This window comes from Zeus faber (genome assembly GCF_960531495.2).
Source record: "Zeus faber genome assembly, chromosome: 5".
In the NCBI taxonomy this organism is placed as follows: Eukaryota; Metazoa; Chordata; class Actinopteri; order Zeiformes; family Zeidae; genus Zeus; species Zeus faber.
This window is the reverse complement of record NC_137192.1, coordinates 8471876-8492512: the sequence shown is the minus strand read 5'-3', so window position 1 is coordinate 8492512 and position 20637 is coordinate 8471876. Positions and strand designations below refer to the sequence as shown.

Here is a 20637-nt window from a genome sequence, read left to right as displayed (position 1 = left end):
GAGAAGAGGCCGCTTACTTTTCAGGGAGAGATTTAATATAATGATATACAATTTGGCCAGAAGCCATGTGCACACAGACACCATAACAACTACTGTTCGGCTCTTTATTGAGAACTGTGGCTTTGACTGCCAAAGTAGTATAAATGCAAAAATTAATAAACTATTACATTTAGAAACTTTAAATAAACATATTTCAGGAAATTAAATTAGTCATGTCAAATTACACACACACACAGGTGGCCCGCCATCGCATGTGAGGACTGCTAATGATGGACCCCTGGGGAGGAGAGAGCATGGTCAGATCACAATACGCACGCACGCACGCACGCACACGCACGCACACACACACACACACACACACACACACACACACACACACACACGCAGTTCATTTGAATTAAATAAGACAGACAGCGAAGAACAGTGTCGATTGGACAGTATATTTGTTTTATTTCGCTTTTTCAACATTGTCACAATACTAGTTTTACATCAATAGGGTTTCATCTACTTAGAAACTGAATGCATAATAAAATAAGAGCACTCCTCTGTTCCCTTCCACTTATAAAGGGGGATTTGGGTATGACAACAGGAGACACAAGAAGCAGATACAGCTGATAACTGTAACAGTTGGTGGTTCATCTCTTGGTCCTATGATAATTCCGTACTGTTGGAAGCAGAGAGAAGCAGTTGATTATGTAAATATCAGAGGGGAGTAGGAATGCGTGTTCAATGTAACTGCAGACATTGAGTAGTAATAATAATAATAATAATAATAATAATAATAATAATAATTTACAGATTATTTACATATGTTCTCTCTCGTTTTCAGTCTCTCCCTGACCTCCCTTTGAAACTCCTTTACATTTTTTAGAGTCACGTCAAATCCCCCGGGATGGGTTTGCTATTTACACTACTCAGCGCGACAAACGCCAAGTCTTTTATACATTGAAAAAAAGAAAGAAGAAAAAAAAAGTAAAAAAAAAAATAAGAAAAAGAGAGACAGGTGAAATGCATGCTGAGGCCGAACAAAAAAAGCTTTAAATAGAAGACGGAAAAGCAGGTCAGAAATCGTCGGCATGTAAACAAGCGTCAAAGAGAAATCAAAGCAACTTAGTAGCGAGTCGGGGGGGCTCGGTAAAACCCGTGACTCGGTGGAATCGAATAAAACAACGTAAGAAATAAACAACGAAAGAGAAACGGTAGGCATCAGTGGCATGCATTTTGCTGAAGAAGCTGGAGACAAACGGCTGTCAACACTGACATTCTTTTTTTTTTTTTTCCCCTCTTTAAAGGAGAGCTCTGTCTAGGTTTGAATACACTTGGAATTCCACTCGTTGAAAGTCACAGGCAAGTCTGTCAAAAGTGGAAGTAGGGGACACATTGTTTTAGAGTGGCCTAATCAAAGCTGATCAATTGTAGGGGTTGTGAAATACCTATCGATGTCAATTCATGTCCTGAGGAACGATGCTTTAGCTTGTTTTTATTTTTGACTAATTTTTTGAGCATATCTTCAAAGTCATGAGAGAGACACTTATTGGGACAGATCCATTACAAAGTTTAACTTGAACGTTCGTCGCTGTGGGCAAACGTAGCCGCCTTTGTCGACGTCCTCATCGGTCATTCCGATGTATCGCTGATCGCGATTTTCCCATCGAAAAAGACCTTTAACTACGAACGCCGAATTATCATCTTCTTGTAATTTAATTCCTTGTGTCGAGAATCAACCTGAACGGCCACGATCTACTGTGTGCACCAGGGAGAAGTGAAAAATTGGGGTTCTCCTCCAGCAGTGACAGAAGCACATTGGCCGACCTCTTGACTTGGGCTTTCGCCTTATCTGAAAAAAATCGAGTCAATCCTACGCTACCGTTACTTCTCAGTACATGTCGATGTTAATACTGATATACTGCAGTTTGGGAGCATACAAATAAGTCAGAGAGCCTGGAAATGTTACATGCAATATTGTAGTTCACATTCCTCATCGCGGCGGCGGCAGGGGTCCGTTCCCTCCGGATCCTTGCGGACGCTTACTTGAGACGTCACTTGAGACGGGAAGAGAAAAACAAAACAGGGGAAAACATCGGGAGAACGTATGAAATAGTAAATACATATTGCACGTACAAGTTAGAAAACAAAAAAAAAAAGCCATCCCCTGGCCTTAAACATGATTCAATACTAACATCCGACTGATATCAGCTCTGCAAACCAACGCTGTGTCTCAATCTCAATACGCAGTGACAGATAAAAAACCCTGCTCGAAACACACAACCAACCATTGCAATAATATGTCAGTACGGTGAGTGATATATATGAAAAAAAAACAAAAAAAAAAAAACCTTGCCCTTTGCTGCAATGATAAGTATTCTTTATCTTTTTTCGGAACTGTGGTTAATCTGCGTGGCTCTACTGTGGCGGAGTCTGACTGAGCGCTGCACTACACAGCCCGTCACAGAGGAACAGACCCCGGAAAGGGCGGCCGGGCGGGGGCACACTCAGCCAGCTGAGCAGCTTCCGGTTCATGAAAACCAAGACAAGTTCGGCAGTCGTATAGGGCGTCGTTTTCCCTGCTGTGGCGCCTGAACCCAACACGGAACCCCCTCCCCAACAGTGGAACACCCAAACGGGTTCCGCTGAATCGCTGCTGAATGGCCTAACTAATCAAAGCTTTGACCGGTTTCATAATAGCAAAACAACGTCAACTATGTAAGAGTATAATACTGAGAGTTCTCATCGATGCCATAGACTGATGTAATTTGTTCTGGAACAATAATAATAATAATAATAATAATAATAATTGTAATCATAATAATAATCATAATAATAACTGTTGATAATATTGTCATTATTTTACAAAATACTATGTATGATATACACATAGCAAACTTTTTTTGTGACTAAAATCAGTAAATGCTTCAATAATTGGCACATTTAGTTTTACTGCTTACGGAGATATCACAGTGTACTTTGAGCTACCTCTACGTTAAATACTCTTACAGCTACTGCGGAGGCCGTTGCTCGCTCTACCTGTCGTCAAACGCCTCGTTCAGCCAAAACACAACCCTGGGACTAGATAGAAATCACACGGTGGAGACATGAAGGTTAAGGTCACTATTTACTTCTTTTTTGTGAAATACTAGTCAGCGAGATATTGAATCGCACGCCCGTAGGTCTGTCATTTATTTAAGGAGAAACAGTAGTTGTGGTCTTTTGTGCATGCTTTTTGCTTTTCGACGGTCACTCTCAAAATGGATGGACAGGAGGTGCAGGACGAGTCGCCAGAACTAAAAGGGCCGACCTAAAGGAGATCTGTTTTTCAGTCAACTGCCCATCATTGATTGTTGAGTGGTGTGAATGAGGTGGATGTCTGGCCGAACGTCCCGCGGCGCCCCCTGCGCCACGGTTTACAGTCACACCCGCTCGTTAGTTTGTCGGAGCCTCCAGGTCCCCCGGGGAAATCTCATATCCCGATCAATCACACCACCGTGCTGATGCCGCTGTTTTTGGGTTTGGTGCTGCTTGGGGTCGGGGAGGGCGCAGGTGGGGGCCCGTGATGGTGGGGGCCGTGCTGCGGGTGTGGCGGGTGTGGTAAGTGGGCGGGGTGGCCCCCGTGACCGCCGCCGCCACCGCCACCGCCACCGCCACCGCCGCTGCTACCGCCACCGGCACTGCCACCGCCGCTGCCACTGCTGTGCTGCCCGTAGGGGTGCGGAGGGTAGGGCGCAGGCTGCTGGCCGTGGGTGGGCGGCATGGGGTGAAACTGGTGTGGCGGGTGCTGTATGTGCGCCGGCGGGTGGTAGTGGTGGTGGTGGTGGTAGGGCGGCGGGTTCTGGCCAACGTGGCAGAACTGCGGGTGATGCGGGTGGGGTGGCACAGGCCCCCCCTCCGTCTCCGCCCGGGCCGTATGGTGCAGGTTGGCCGGGTGTGGCGTGTGGGAGATGAGGGTGGGGTGCTGAGACTGCGGGGTGGGGCTGGGCGACTTGACCCGCCGGGCGCCGAACAGGGAGCCCAAAAGCGAAGAGGAGTTAGAGAGTGACTGGCCGCTGTGGCGGGACGGGCAGTCCCGGCTGGAGGTGGCCCGCCGCCGCATGTGAGGACTGCTAATGATGGACCCCTGGGGAGGAGAGAGCATGGTCAGATCACCACACACACACACACACACACACACACACACACACAGACACAGACACAGACACAGACACAGACACAGACACAGACACACACACACACACAGACACACACACACACACACACACACACACACACACACACACACACACACACACCAAAGTGCTCTTTCTCTAGCGTGGGACACTCATTCATGTGCACTGAATTCTCTACCAGTGTATCTTAATTGGGAATTACCTTTGACACAACAAAAGCAGCCCACAGTGACAAACAAAGCGGCCAATGTGTTCTAAAAGTTGCAGCAGATCATTAAAAGCCATGCATTCCATGCAAACACACGCTAGACTTTCAGCATTTTTTTGACAGGGGTCTTAGATTTCTATTTTTCTAGATTTTCCCAGTTGAATATCAAAAATAATTTGCCTTGTGAGTTGATGATCACAGGATCATAAAAAAAATATATATATATATTTCAATATGACTGCATTTGAGATTGAGGGTTCCAATATGTTTATCTGTTTCCCTGTTGCCTGAAGCCTTGAATTGTATTGATTAACAGCTAGGAACAATTATTCAGTCAGAATTACCATGGAAGAGGGAGAAATTCAAGTAGAGACTGAGGGTGTAAAAAAAAGTGTAAAAAAAAACAACAAGATGTCTATCATCAGTTGTGGAGCGGTCTTTAGGTCAGATGTGTTATAAGTCCCGTCATGGTGGGTGCATGGGAGTGTTAAGACGCTTGAGGCACAAAGCAGAGCATTCCTCTACAGAGGGGCACTCAGCCCAAACGCATGCAGTGACCAAGTGACCAGCAAGGTGCTTGCAGCAAAAACCAGCAAAAACAAAAGAAGCTTGTAAAAACAACAAAAAAACAAACAAACAAACAAAAAAAAACATTACAGTATTGTGCTTTCGGAGAGGCACACCAACATCGATGAAGAGAAGACAGGCTTGACGTTGGTTTGGCTTCCCACTTACTTCCATATTGCTGTCTAGTGATCCTGCACTGCTGCGTCTCCCACGCTTGCCTGCCCAGAACATGTAACATGACAGATTAGAGACGTCTCAACATGCCTGGTTGAGATGTAGGACTACAGCGTCTAGACTAACGCCCCGATGGGATAATGTTTGCTCAAGACTAGTTAGCGGCTATGGCAAGCTGTTTAAACAATCAATCCATAAGACTATATAAATATAAGTTACTAGTAACTATTTTAGTTTCACTTGTCAAAATGTATTACGTACTATTACTAATTTATTGGGTACAAGTAACTATTCCAATTGTAACTAGTAACTACCGCAACATTTCTAGTAACAATTTGAACAATTTTGTCATTGTATCCTATGGGACAAATATTTGCCTCCATTTATCTATCCATTCCCATTGTTACTAGTATCAATTCCCATTGTTCCTAGTATCAATTCCCATCGTTACTAGTATCAATTCCCATTGTTACTAGTATCTATTAAAATTTCACTAGTCACTATTAATTGAGTGCTAGTACTTATTCATTAGTGATTAGTGCTTTATCCCGTTATTACTAGTAAAATGTTTTGTTTTACAAGTAAAGCTTGAGGGAAACTATTTGAGTACAAATAATGACTTGCATACGCAGCTTTTACCTCTAATTCAAGCATTGGCCTATTCTCTCTTCCTGCCTTTGCATTTTTATTTTTACTAGTAACACTTTCAATTCAACTATCAACAAGCTGTTTTGTGTAGTCATTTCCCATGACGGGTAAAAATACATTGTTACTGGTAAAACAAAGAATGTTACTAGTAACAGCAAGAAAAGGCACTAGTCACTAATGAATAAGTATATGAACACTAGTCACAAGTTACTAGACACAATGGGAATAGATACTAGTTGGAGGCAAATATTTGATACCTCAAATGCGAAGCCCCATAGGATTCAATGACAAAATTGTCCAAATTGTTACTAGAAACATTGCGACAGTTACTAGTAACAATTGGAAGAGTTACTTGTATCTAATAAATAAGTACTAGTACCGAATACATTTTGACTAGTGAAACTAAAAACATTACTTATAACAGTTGGAATAGCAACAAGTAACTAAAATACGAGTAGTAGTAACTCATAAAAAGTGACGAGTACGTTCTATGGATCAAATGTTAAAACGTCTTGCCATAAGCGGCAGACCAAGGGAGAACACCTAAAGGAAGTGGAAAAGGACTAGCGGGCATGGGGGAAGAAGCAAGCCACTGCTACAGTAGTTTTTGCTGAGACCAACCGCTATGCTAGCCGTAGCTAAAAGACCACAGCGTATGTCCACCTTGGACACAGCTGGCAGGACACCTCCCCGTTATTTTGGCCCTTGTTTAGGGATCTTTCCGTATCCATGTCATTTCATGGGCAGCTGCTTTTACAAACTCTACCTTTCCCTGAACCCAAGAATTAGCCGTCCTGCTCTACGCATAGTGCCAGCTGCCAAACCTGAACAATTGGGATCTTAATGCACGTTGCCAAGTTAGCTAACCATAAGATCTGAATAATCTGAACTTCCTACTGATTTAAAAAAGAGAGAAATGGACCGGATTGGATGCATCTACTGATATGGTCGACCGCACTGCTAACTATGCCAAAGAAAAAGTGGCAAGTCAGCTAAATGCTAACTACCAAGAGATTTTTTTGTGCATGATAAAGCACTTAAAATCCGTTCTATTTGTGTGTGTGTCTGTGTGTGTGTATGTGAGGGGCCGTAGTTGTTTGGCGCCAGTGTTTCGGTTGCCATGCACAGAGCAGACGGGGTCAGCGCGGAGGAAACGCTATCATTGATTCAAGGTCTGAATCAACGACACTACATTAATTCCTCTTAATGCTAAGACACTCAAATCGATCGCGGTGACCTACATAGGGCCTCACCCACATCCTCCACCCTCCTCCTCACTAGTGACGCAGGATTATTCGTTGATGGCCTCTACTAAATTACACCACGGCCCATTAGTAAGCACATCTATCGAGCCGCCTCATGGCCACCTCTCTAACACGAGAGAGTTCGCTCGGGGCCATAACTGTTCCCTTACCCACAGTGGCTTCGGTGCCAAAGGCTAAACCGTGCGACAGAAACCCATTTCATTCTCAACACCGGTCATGTCCAGGAGAAGTGGGTTGTGTAATGCCAGCATTTCAGGCCTGGGGGTCAGCTGTCTACTTTGAGATGTGTGACCCCGGGGATCGTACCTGCGTCTGAGAGGTCCCGCAGAGAGCTGCTCAGGGCGCTGCGTTTCAGGCCCTCCCCGATGGCGTAGCTGTCGTCCAGGCTGGCGCGGCTCAGGTTGCCGTTTCCGGCGTCTTTTTTCAGACCGGAGCTCTGAGACATGCTGGGCCTCACCACACCCTTCTGCTTTTCTAACTCGGCTGCGGAGGAGGGTAAATAAAAAGAGCACGCGTTGATACGTACAGCTAGGTATGCATACATTGGGCATTAATGCCAGAGATGGACAGACGGACAGACGGACGTACGGCCAGATAGATTCGGAATATACAATAATTTAGAAATTACCGGAAAATTTAAAAACTTTGGAAATATATAATAGACCCAAAAATTAACAAACTACAACATATTATATAGTCCTACTTATCTTGTTGAAGTCAACTAGATTTGCTTTTTATTAAGTCACGTGACCTTTTTCCCCAATGGAAATCAAGCCTCTCCACGCCCCATAATACCTTCACACTTGTGTGTGTGTATGTGTGTGACATCAGAAGTTCATCAGTGGCTAAGGCTGCTTTAAAACAAGCTTATCTAAAACTAAATGGAAACTGATCAAAACACAGAGAACATTAGAGAAGACAGAGAACACGTTCCCAGCATGCAATTTTATGGCAGTGAATGGCAAACTAGCTTCCACCTTCCCTGACTGGAATACTAATGGACGCTCTGTCTATTTCCTTTAACAGGCCAGTGATTAACACCACGGCACGATGGAAGTAAGGGATTTCTACACCCTGTCTCTACTCTACATTATTTTTAAACCGGCTGTTCTGCTTACACTCTATCCGATACTTCTCCATCTCCTGGACCTCGGCGATGGACTCCCGCAGGTCGTCGGTGAACTTTTTGCGGTCCTGAGGGTTGGGCGCGTTGAAGTTGATGAGGACTTTGATGTCGGCTCCGGGTATCGCCGACGTCAGACGGACCCCGTTGGGATAATCTGCTCAGGGGTCGAGCCATTATGAGTGATGATTGCCATGAAACATAGAGACTCTCATGGTAACATTACATTATTAAACGACCACGCAAAATACCTTTGCGGAGAACCTACTTACACTGATTTTCAAAGAGCAGAACTTGCATGCCGTACAAAGAGAACGACTGGCGGAAGCTGTACGTCACAGAGTTCTTCTTCTTCTGGAAAATCTTTGTGACCTTGCGAAAACAATCACACAGACTGTTTTGTATTTGATGCCCCCTTCCGTTTGAATCTAGCTATGGTTCTTTGGGTTTGCTTCCCTTACCACCAGCAGGTCATTGAAGAGGAAGATCTCTCTTTGGTGGAGGCCCAGCTTCTGCGGTTTGTTGGGGTCGGGCACTTCAAAAAGTCGACAGTAACACACCAGTCTCCTATGGGGTAGGGACAATACCTGCGCACACACACACTCCATGTCATACACTTAAAATACAATGTCAGCGTTTCCAACTCTGTTTTTGACTTCCGATGCTGCTTGCGGTGGAGAATTTCAAAATTTTCAACCCCAAAAATAGAAGTTCTACATCCAATCTTCCACTGTTAAATGTGCTGCAGCAAGTCTTTGTGTATTTTGCTTCTTATAAGGGGAGGGAATTACCCAGGGACCCCAAACTGCCCGCTCCCACTTCAAATCTTAAGAAGTGGTCAAGAACATTCAAATATTTGAGCTAAATCCTAAGGACGTGGAGTTAAGCACGCTGAATTATATATAGACATGAAGAAAGACGGATACTTACGCAGCCCAGGCCGTGGTGCAAAGAGCCAATCTGTAGAGTCAAGAGAGAGAAAAACATTGCACTTTGAATGAAAAAACAAAAAAACTAAAATCAAGGTTTATGGATTTTAAAGCAAACTATATGTCCTTTCCCAACTGTAAACCATTCTCCCTTCTTAACAATCCATTTGTGCGGTTTCACTGGTGGCAAAGTAGGAGGATTTATGTCTAACGTTGATGAGAATGGTCTGTCCCATGCTCTGGGGCCTCTGCTGACCCATTTTGTGTCACCGGAGTGGAGTTAGGGTAATGAATGAGGATCCATAAGCCATAAGAGGTGGAGTGACAGGGGCGCGATCTCAGAGGTAAACACCAGCCTGGCTCATAGAGTGCAGGCGTCTGATGATCCCATTCATTAAAAATGGGGGAGCAACGGGGGACCTCCGTGCCGCTCGCCCCAGCTCTTGGAGGCTACATTAGAGTAACTCAGGATGAAGGTCTCCGGTCGTCAGGTATCGGATGTGTCGGGTGGAGGAGGAAGGTCTGCTCTGGTTAAGGAGGCTCTCAGGGACTTATTTCCTCCACCCCCAGTTGTTTATTGCTTATTTTGAGAGTATTGGTCATTAATAAACTGCTCCATTAAGAAAACTCCATCTGACAATTCTAAAGGACATTTTGGTCATTTGAGCTTCCCCGGTAGATTTAACCTCTGCAAAGGAGAGGGGAAGTGGAAGCGGTACACAGGGGTTAACTTGAGACTCACCGGCTTTTTCCCCACGATGAGCTTTTCCACCTTCTGAACCTGAGACACATGGTCCTCGTTGGTCTTGAGCTCCCGCTTGCGGATCCGCTCGTATATTCCTACAAGCATCTCTCTCGGGATGTCCTCGCCATCGTCCACCCCTGAGAGACGGAGAAAGGGAGTGAGAGAGAGAGTTGATAAACTTGACAAAGGCAGTCCACAGGGCAGAGAGAACTTAACTCCAATATACAGAACAATGGACCAAAGCATGAACCACCCTATGCTTACAGCCATTAAGAGCAACTAAGTAATACTTTAGCTCGGCTGCAATGCTCCTGTAGTGTGGGAGGGGGGTCGGGGGGTAGAATTAAATACTGAAATACCTCGTAAGTTCTTGACAAAATCCTCCAGCTTCATCTTTCTTTCGGGCTTGACGTTGGGACTGTACATGTCGGTGTTGAGGAGGATGATGGCGAAGGCCAGGATGAAGATGGTGTCAGGGTTCCTGAACTGTCGCACCACGCCGGGGTTGCAGATGCAGTAGCGCTGGCTGGAAAGAGGGGTGTTACAATATCATTAGCTACTCTTCAAAATTTTGTACACCACCCAGACCCAAACCCCAGTAGAAAGGTAATATTCTCATCTTGAAGCACCATTTCTGATCTCATATTGGAGGGAATCAGAGAAAAAAGAAAAGCACAAAATCTGAGCACATTTTAATACTCAACAACAAATCTATATTTTTTCCTATAAGCACTTAGTTCCACTCATGAGCAGGAGGATGAATATCAATGCAAACACAGCGCTCTCTCTACTATTTCCTTTGTGGTCGTTAAAATTATGCATCTTATCACCGATCAAGACGGATCATACCAATACGCCCATTCAATGTCCCTCAACATTGATGTGAATCAAGATCGTGACAAGATACCAGCTTAGCCACAGGCTGGCACTGGATGATCAGCTATCACTTCCTCCCGACCCAGTGACGCAACAGTTATCGTGTTTGTGTAGAGCCAGAGACATTCTTTCTGAGCACTGATTGGAACGCATTCTTTCTGGGCCAGCTGGAGCATTTTTTCGGGGAGAGAAAATAAATAAGGCACCCAAAGAGGCACCTGCGTTCTAGGGCCCTCAAAGCTGTTTTTGATACTAGCTTTGAAACAATTTCATGGTTGTTGTTTTTCTTTTACCCTATTTCTTTCAAACAGTGGTTCAGCCCCATTTAACTCCAATGATCACGCTTATGTCCAATAAATAATATCTAGTGAAGATGTTCGAGGAGTTTTTCTGAGGTCTTGGAGCCTATTTATTTTCTTTAGTATTTGATGGCCCTGGTGGTCTTGAGATGATGCAAAGCTATAGTTTTTACCATTTACTGATCAGCTATGTCACCACACCGGAACAATTCTGCTAGCAAACGTCTACTTTGCACAACAGTTTTTGGATCAAAGAGCCAACAGTTGTACTCTAAACAGTCGTTGCGTCCCCACCTGTAGGCCTCGATGAGCCGCTCCACCTTCTGCGCCTCTCCCTGTACTCGGATGTGGGCCTGGAACTTCCTGAGGGCCTCGTCCAGCTCCATTGCCGAGAAATCCATTTCATCTACCACGCAGCTTGGGGGAAAACAACACCAACAGCCGATCAATGGTCAATATCAACAACTACTCTTTGAAAGGGCCAGATGTCTTAAGTAATTGAGTGGACAGGAGTGGGGTTGTCAGGTAGAAAAATACATGAATTGGTAGATTGCATCTCTTCTAAGTAGTGTAGATCAGATCTCATGTCAGGATTAAGTGGTAGGGCCTTAAGAAGCCCTTTAGAAACCTGTTCTCAAAACCTGACGCTGACTGACTGCGTCTTGGCCCTGTTCAAGGGTTGCTTTGGTTGGAAGTGTCAACTCACCGCATTGAAGTCCCTTCAGATTGCATAAATTAAGTGCTATTTGGAGGCGATCAGACAAATGTAGGGGTGTTTTACACTGCGTAGAATAATGCGGGGAGAGATAAAATCGTGCTGAAAAATCCAAAAGGAAATCTAGTGTTTCTGATTATTGTTTTAGTGATGTTGACTGCGGTGACAATCTCCCAGACATGTTTTGGTCCTTTACGATCGCTCTTCTATCTCAGCCAAGAATCTATAAATCCTGCGCTTGAAAATCTGATTTCTTATACTCAAATAAACTAAACTTTTGATGATTTGCATGTAATTCTATGAGTGAACTTGAGTCATTACAGTTGAGTTGCAATAGGTCCAATACAAGGAAATTGCTATTTGAAGGAAGCAACTATTTATAAGCGATACACACATGATAATTTAAGGGTTACCACTTAAGAAAACTCACTTTTTCAGTGCTCATGCACATTCTTTTGGGTCTCTGATGGGCCTACTATCAAACAAACTGTACAATAAAACCACGCAGTCAGTTTGGTGTGGGGTCCCTCGGTCAGAAAACAAGCCGTCATTCAACAAGCCGTTCAGATTTGCATCTCCACTCACGGCTTGAGAGCTACCTTTGCGAAGGTGCGCCTTTTTTCCGCAAGTGCATTATGCCGAAGATAAGAGCTAAGCATGGGAAGTGCTCTGCTGTTGGCTGCACAGACCAGCAAAAATCTTCTTAAAGAAAGAGGAAATAATACCAACTGTCCTTGACAAAACTGCAGACGACGGTAAGTATTTAAAAAAATAATTGTTCTGTATTTCTTTTGCTGTTCAACACTAGGTAACGCTAATAGTTGAGGTCATAGTTAATTGTCTCCATCTTATCAACACTCTTAAATAACAGGAAAGTAAAATAAGAGAATGGGTGCTGACGTCCGCAGAGTGTTGCTTGCTGCTAATTTTATAGAGATTCACAAGAAGTTCACTGACTTGCCAAGAATCATGGAGGCCATTTCACCTCCGTCCCTGTCCAGCATGTAGCTGGAGTGGGGCATGGGGAGCAGCAGCTCATTTACATTTAAAGCTACAGACACAGAAACAGCCCATCGATATAAGGACTGAAACAGAGGGCCATAGAGGCATAATAGAATGGCTAGAATGCATAATCTGATACAGTGTTATTTTTAGCAAAGAAACATCAAAGACATGTTTTGGTTGACCTCAGAGACCTATTTTAACTTGTTGAAAAGGAGTATAAGTGATGACCTTTAGAGAAAGGTGATTTGTATCTGCTCGAAATTATTTACTTTCCGTACTTCCACAGATGAAGCAAATGGCAAATCAGATTGACAGTGGAAAGCAGGGCACACATCCAATAGCACCAAGTAGCTCATGGAAAATAAACAGAGCTTGACTCACTCCAAGACATCTCTGTTGAACTGTTTCTGTCTGTTGCCAAGGAACTCTCCAATCATTTGCCTGCTCAAGCCTTTCCTCTGGAGCAGGAAGTGAGCCACGCCCACTGGAGTGTCGGGAACAAAGTTCCGCTCAATAAGATACTGGATGCCTTTCTCTGGTTTCCTGTAGGTGGGAGAGAGAGAGAGAGAGAGAGGACAATCTGTGATTATCCCACTGCACTTGTGTCCCCGGCCAAATGTGTGTCAGATGTGGGACAGGGTTTAGGGAAGGCTGGTAGGGAGGGAGGGAGGGAGAGAGGGTAGTGTTGGAAGAGCCTGCTGAGTCTGGGGAGCGCAAAACTACTGTTCTCCACACCATTGATCAGGCATGATTAAAAGGGGAACTTAATGGCCGCCTCTGAAGCAAAGCAAATCCACAATCATCTCGGATTAAGCACAGAAAAGGCACAGTTGAATCCAACTGCAAATAGCCAAACAGGCGGCAGCAGAATAGATTTATAAGCCTTTTTTACACCACAAACACAGTGAGCAGATGCTCGGGTTTCAATCAGCATAAGAGTAGAGCTATCGTGCTGAAGATTTTAGATTTTAGCCTCCGCTGCATATCAACAGTTCCATTTACAGATTAATGATCTAATTTAGAGAACACTTTTGACAATTACTCCATGTGATTATTTGAATTAAATCCAAAGAGGTATATTGTGTGAGTAATCATTCGTAAAGCAACAATTAAGTCCTCTATGTTCTGACATTTTACAAGTCACAAAGACCGCGCAGGATAATTGTGGGTTGTTGTCCATTATTTGAACAACAATCCACAACCCTTTTCATATCAAAAGGCCTTAGCTACGTCTCAAAAAGGAAGGTGGCGTGCGTATGTACTTGTTGAAGAGGTTCAGGCCAATGCGGTAGTGCCTCTTGCGGATGATGTCGTTGCTGAAGGCGGGCGAGTCCCAGCTGTTGCGTGTCTCCTTGTGGTACGTCTGCTTGCTGAGGGTTTGCTCACGCAGACTGTCCCGGGACGATGACTCAGAGCTGCAGTTGATGGTGTCGTTGGAGTTGGACGTGCTGTTGATGCTGTCGTTGTCCCCATCAGAGAAGTCCGACTCGGACTTGCTCTGTCGGTTTGCAGTGCCGTTGATGGCCAGATGAGCTTCCAGCTGCCGCGGCCGGTGGCGGGCCACATCATCCTCCCTGGAGGGCCCCCGCGGTGGCAGGCCGTGGCCCACGTGCTTGGGGCTGCCCTGCTGGCCGCTGAGGCTCCGCTCATAGGCGTTCTGCCTCTTCAGGGAGCTGCGGTCCGAGCGGTCGCTCAGCTCCACCGAGCTGTCACTGGGGGGCTCGATGGTCAGCAGTGGGAGGTGGTCCACCCGCAGGCGTTGCTCCTGGCACTCCAGGGATGGCGTGCTGCGGCAGCTGTTGTCCGTGTCCCCCTTGTCATCTTTATGCGCAAGGGACCAGTAGTCCTGAGAGGAGTTGAGCGAGCGCAGCCGCAGGTCTGACTCGGTGCTAGAGGGCCGGTCCACCGACTGGGTCAGGGGCAGCGGGGGCGAGAGCTCCTCCTCATCGATGTACAGGGTGACGTCGCTATAGGAGGCTGTCATCTCGTCCAGCTTGCGGTGTTCAGAGGTGCTATGGGAGGGTTTCACTTGATAGCTGACCTCCCTCTCCATGTCCGAGTGGCCCCGGACCACCTCTGGCTGGCCGTCCTCGCCGTGCATGCTGCGACAGTTCAAAGCGTCATCTATAGACTCCGCCAGAGACTTGACCTGCCGGGAGAAGGCATCCTCTAGTTCCGTGATGGCATCCGTGAAGTCCGTCTGAGTTGCCGGAGACTTGGCCTGGACGCCCATGTCTCCGCTATGCTCTGCCTGCACCAGCGCGCCGATTTTGGAGCCTTCGTCCGTCAGGGACACCTGCTTGCCCTCGAAGTAGGAGCTGTGGACTTTTTCAGGTCCTTCAAAGGAAAACTGCATTCTCATATTGGACAGGACAATCCGTCTGGACATACGGTTTTCAGACATAGAGCTCCGTAGACGTTCAAAGTTCTTGTTCATCTGGTACTGACGGAAGGCTGTCTGTATGGTGCGGGCTGCATGTCGGGTTATGAAACGCCCACCATATTTCCGCTCTAGCATTTCCACCTGCAGAGACATAAAAAAACAATATTATCTGAAATGACTCATACTAAATCATTGGAAACGGCCTGAGCACAACATGCAAGTGGTCCATTAGCTCCTATGCCTATTTGATTCTTACAAATGTCCATTGTAATGGGGAAACAGGTTCTTTTTCAAAAAGATTATGACAGACAACATAAATAATTGTATGAAATGGCTCAATGGAAAATAAAAAAAACAGTGTGAGAGAATTAGAGGAGAAAAATAGCAGGAGATAAAGGATAAGGATGTTTTGTAAAGGAACAATAAAAATTGAGGAATGGCCAAATAATTCTGCACAATAGTATTTCTTATGATAAGGCGTTATAATAGTTAATATTGATACAATAAGGATGCTCTAAATAGATTCAGACATTAATTCAGAACATGAACGCAAAGCTCAACTAATATAACTGACTTCTACAGGCTGCTCTTAAAGGGGACATATTATACAAAAGTGATATCAGCTCTTTTACATTACATTTAGCAGACGCTTTTATCCAAAGCGACTTACAATTATTCAAACACCGACGGACGCAGCCATCAGGAGCAATTAGGGGTTAAGTGTCTTGCTCAAGGACACTACAGCATGCTAGCAGGAGGAGCCTGGGATCGAACCAGCAACCTTTAGATTGCTAGACGACCAGCTCTACCTCCTGAGCTACCATCCCACCCCACAGCTCTTCTTCGTGTCCTGTGAGGCGGCGTCCTGTGAAATTTTTTTACACACGAAGAAGACGGGGTCTAGTCATTCACGAGTAGATACAATTTTTAACCTTATTTCATCAAAGCGGTTTCACCTTCTGACTTCACGTCACTTGACATATCGAAGGATGATTTTGATCTGCATGTTTTGAAAGGAAACCATAAGATTGCTGTGTTCAACAACTTGTCGGCGAGTACTCAACTAATGCTGATGGAGCACGTAGCCTGGACTCTTTAATATTTATGTTTAGAAATCAAACTCAGTATTGAAAATAAGTTGAGAAATGTGAGAATGTCTGTGCAATCATAAGAACAGTCAGTGCAGAATAATCAGCTCTCATAGCATACAGAGCACACACACAAATCTCAAAACATAGAGAGAACGAGCGAGAATGATTTTAGTCTAAATTTCTCTAGATGAGAGAGATTGTTTCGCAGGCTGTGGCATCTACTCCTTATTGAAATAATACATTTTTCAAGGAGATGCATGGATGGTGTGAGTCGCTTGATGAGCTTGGATCTCTGGTGGCCTTTGAGTTCAAAAGCGTAGAAGGGTTGGCGAGCCACTGAGACTGAGGCCTTATCATAACTTGGGCATCACTGTTTGCTTTCGATATGACGTATACTGAGTATCTTCCTCAAGAGGAGACTGATGAATTAATTATGCCGCACTTCCAGATGTGAGATTACAAACCGATTTCTGCACGCACACGCACACACACACACACACACACACACACACATGCACACACACATGCACACACACACACAAACACAGAAGTCAGTCATAGACTGCAATGAACAGCAAGGTCTTTAACCTGCTTTGGAAAGAGGTCAGTGTGGGGGGGCCTCTCTCGGGTACTCAGGCAGGGTGTTCCATCTACTTGGGGCATAGATACAGAAGGCAGCCTCCCCTGCTTTAGAGTTGGTACGAGGGATGGCTAAAAGACCACTGCCTGTGAACCTGAGAGCTCTTTTACAGTATATACTGAGGTGCAAGGCCAATTAGAGCTTTGAATACAAGTTGCAGAATCTTAAAATCAATTCTAGTTTTAATAGGCCAATGTAATGATCTAAGACCAAGTGTGATGTGTTAAAACTTTTTTGTCCCAGTGAGAACGTGTGCAGCCACATTCTGGATTAACAGTAGTCACTGCACAGCTGATATTGGGAGGCTGGTGAATAGGCCAGAACAGTAGTCTAATCTACTCGTTATGAATGCATGGATTCATTTTTCAGAGTCTGCTTTTGACAGGAAGCCTCTTAATTTTGAAGGCTGATTTTGTGATGTGATTGATATGGCTCTTAAAATTTTGATCGCCATCTATGATTACATCCAGATTTCTGGCTTCATTCTTGCTCTCCAGAGACAGAGAACTGAGATGAGCTGCAATTTTCTGTCTCTAAGCTTTTGCACCAAAAATGAGTATTTCTGTTTTATCTTTGTTCAGTTGTAAAAGGTTCTGTGACATCCATGCATTAATATCATGAATACACTGAGTGTGGAAGTGTATGGGGAGTAGGTCATCAGGAGATAGGGATAAATACAGTTCTGAATCATCTGCATAGTTATTTGTCTTGTGTTTCTTTATAATATGTGCAAGTGGGAGCATATAGAGGTTAAACAATAATTGGCCAAGAGTCGAACCTTGGGGCACTCCCCATATAAAATTCACCATTTGACACAAAATCTCCAATGGACACAAATAACTGCCTGTCCTGTAGGTGGGTTCTGAACCAGTTTAGAACCGGGCCAAATAGACCGGCACAGCTGTTTTTTAAATTTTTTGAAAGAAACACACAGCAGAATTACTTTTTCTATACTTACATTTCCCTCATCTGCAGTTTTGTTACAGTCAGTTGGTATAAATTCCTCTTTTCTTTAAAGATTTGTGCTGGTCTGCGAAGCCAACAGAGCAGTTCCATGTGACGCTTTAGAATTTCTCCAGCCGTGGGTAGAGTTATTCAGATAGGGGTAGTTCTAATTCAAATTTGTTTAAACGTGACGTAGGACTGAGACACAAATCAGAATGGCTTGTTGAATCACATGTTTTCTTAAATATGGACCACACAAAAAACTGACTGGGTTGTCCTATTTCACAGTTTGTGCGTTAGTAGGCCCATCATAGACCCAAATGTGCACAAGCACTGAAAAAGTGAGTTTTTCATAATATCCCCTTTAACTGAATCTAAACTGTTAATGCCAGATTAACCATAATTAACCCTATAATAAACCGGTTATTATCCTAGAAATAATTGTACTAGGTAATAAAAAAACATCAAATGCATTTGTGTCCAGCAACAAGGGAAGGCCAGGAAAATTGGTGGACTCGCTAGAGGGAATAAGGACGGCACTAATCTCAACCCCCTGATGCAGACTGCCACTACAAGAAACTGCTTCTATAATCTTAGAGGCCAAAGGAGATTGTCTCAGTGAATGAGAAATGTTGTTGTCTACTTCAAGTACAGAAACCAATTTGACACCAACTAAGGACTGACTGTCTCTCTTTAGTTGTCCTCCTCACCTGCTTGTCCTGGAGGTCGGAGGAGAGCTCATAGCTCTCGGAGAGTGAGCGGGAGCGCTTGATGGCCTCCTCTTCGGCCTGCTTGCGGAGTATGGACTGCGAGTGCTGGAGTTTGGGCCTGCGGGGCCGCTGTTGTGCGGGCAGGAAGATGTGGCCGTACAGATGGCCGTCCAGGTGGTCGGGGCCGAGCCCGATGTTGCGGGTCACGGGGGCGCAGACGTAGCCCCCGCTGCCGTCCACAGTGGGGCCCACCTCGCCGCCTGGAGCATCACCTTCCACACTGTAACAAAACACAGAGGGCGGCTTTAATCCACGTAGCCGTTTACTGAGACAAAAACCTCAGAAAAGCATAACTGACGTGGAGTGAGCGACTCTCTCTAGAGTCTAAAGTACAGTGTGTTTCCAGGATTGTCCAGGACAGAGGACGTCACACATGGTGAACTTTGATACCATCAGCAGAGAAAAATGTGAGGAGTGTTTATGGAGCAGTCTAAGTGGCGCTTGTAAATCTCCATCAGATTTCATAGTAAATGAATAAAATTAGAGCTATAAGATTATAGGTTGCCATTTATTAGGAGCAGCATTGTTCAGTAAATAGTGGAAGGCTGAGCAGCTGAAAAGTGATCACTGGTAAATTATCCAGTCCTCAATTCCCAAAAACATAACATGCCGGATGACCTAAAGCCAGTAATGGCCAGGCTAAATATGTGTTGAAATTAAAAAAAAAAAAGTGTTGGCATGCAAATATTGGCTATGCCACTCCAGAATAATGGTATTAATTTGCTTACTTAGTCCACGTATCTTAGCTGATTACTATTGTTTAAGAGGGTTAAAGTCCAATAAATATAGCCAGCTTAGAAACTCCCTCCATTAAGGAATTAAATGCCTTTTTTTTTTTTTTTTTTTTTTTTTTTTTTTTAATTGTAGGTCAAGGCAGCAATCAGATTGGGGGGAGGCATTTGCTCTTCTAAATTAAGTTTTGGGAAATGATCAGCAATTCATCTCTGAAGACCGCAGCCCTAATGGCAATTCATACTGAAACTCTAAACAAGAAATAAGTGCAAGGATATTATAAGCAGTAAACTTTTTTTTTTTTTTTTTATAAATGTTATATTCTTAAAGGGAACGGACACGGCTCTCTGTGCGCCTCAATGGCGGAGAGCAACACGGACAGCCGAGCCTCATTCCTAAACTAAAAACAATGTGTGTATGGGGCACGACTCGTAAAGATTATTTTCTGCAAATAATGCATGGAGAGGGGGTGATCAGCGAGAGAGTCACAGAGAGTGTTCCCATTATGCTGGATTCGTTCCAACCCACGTGTTTCGTTCCATTAGGAGACGTAAAATAAAATAAAAACACACTGTTCTGAGGTGCTGATGGCGGGCACCCCATCGCTGGTTCGCGCATCGTCTGTACCTTCCGAGAGTGAGACCGATGCAAATCCGATTCAACTGACAAAGTTGTGAGTCGGGTACAGTCCTAAAAAATACTAATCTAAAAACCCACTATTTGTATTTGTTTTGTTTGGAGAAACGGGGAACGCGGAGCTCGCAGCGCGAGCCGCAGCTCCGCAACTTGTGCGGAGCTGTCGGATCCAATCAGGTAGGTGCCGGTACCAATCTGGAAGGTCCCGGAACATGTTCCAGCAGGATCCGGCATAAATTATGCCCTACCCATAACTCACTAACATAATGTAACCTTTGGATTTGCTCATTCTAAGTGTCATGTACTAAGCAATGCGGTCTACTTTTTACATATATCGGGAAGCGAAAGCACAATTTGTTTACCTAAAGCAACTTCTCAAGTGGAAGTTTTCTTTAAGTCTAATTCTCAATAAATGACAATTCAATATCTTATCATGATCCCCCGGGGTTTAACTTCAGTTTTACTCTGCAGTCCATCAATTATTAGATCATGGCTTTTTACTCATCAAAACAAGAACAAAGCTTGGTTGTGGTTCTGTTGGGCTTTTAAGACGGAGTGCTTTTTGGTCGCTATGGTCCGGGAGCTATAAAAAAAAAGATGGTGTTACTGACACTTAATTTCCTAAACCTCACCCCTGAAACATTCTGCCGTCTCGAGTTGTGAATAATTGGGCAAAAACCGTTCCATTTTGTTTAGACTTGTCACATCCCTCTCCAGGCAGCCGGT

General features: G+C 44.6%; 1 protein-coding gene across 1 annotated transcript; it reads right to left on the bottom strand.

Moving 5' to 3' along the window:
* Positions 1 to 2305: 2305 nt before the first annotated feature.
* iqsec1b (IQ motif and Sec7 domain ArfGEF 1b) lies at positions 2306 to 18779 on the bottom strand. Its single transcript, XM_080000682.1, has 13 exons — positions 18484 to 18779; positions 13977 to 15238; positions 13096 to 13257; positions 11289 to 11411; positions 10179 to 10345; positions 9817 to 9956; positions 9076 to 9105; positions 8607 to 8732; positions 8418 to 8517; positions 8141 to 8302; positions 7329 to 7505; positions 5104 to 5153; positions 2306 to 4111 (listed from the first exon to the last, which is right to left on the bottom strand). The coding sequence occupies exons 2-13, from the start codon at positions 15230 to 15232 to the stop codon at positions 3473 to 3475; spliced, it is 3132 nt and encodes a 1043-aa protein (XP_079856808.1). The 5' UTR covers positions 15233 to 15238; positions 18484 to 18779; the 3' UTR covers positions 2306 to 3472.
* Positions 18780 to 20637: the final 1858 nt, after the last annotated feature.

What these genes read in the sequence shown, in the direction of transcription:
- iqsec1b (XM_080000682.1), bottom strand. Translation starts at nt 15,232, where the DNA reads ATGCTAGAGCGGAAATATGGTGGGCGTTTCATAACCCGACATGCAGCC. An exon ending in TTCAACAGAGATGTCTTGGA is followed by an intron (nt 11,412 to 13,095) that starts GTGAGTCAAGCT and finishes TTTTCCCCCAAG; the next exon opens with CTGCGTGGTAGATGAAATGG. An exon ending in GGAGAAGTATCGGATAGAGT is followed by an intron (nt 7,506 to 8,140) that starts GTAAGCAGAACA and finishes CCTCCTCCGCAG; the next exon opens with CCGAGTTAGAAAAGCAGAAG.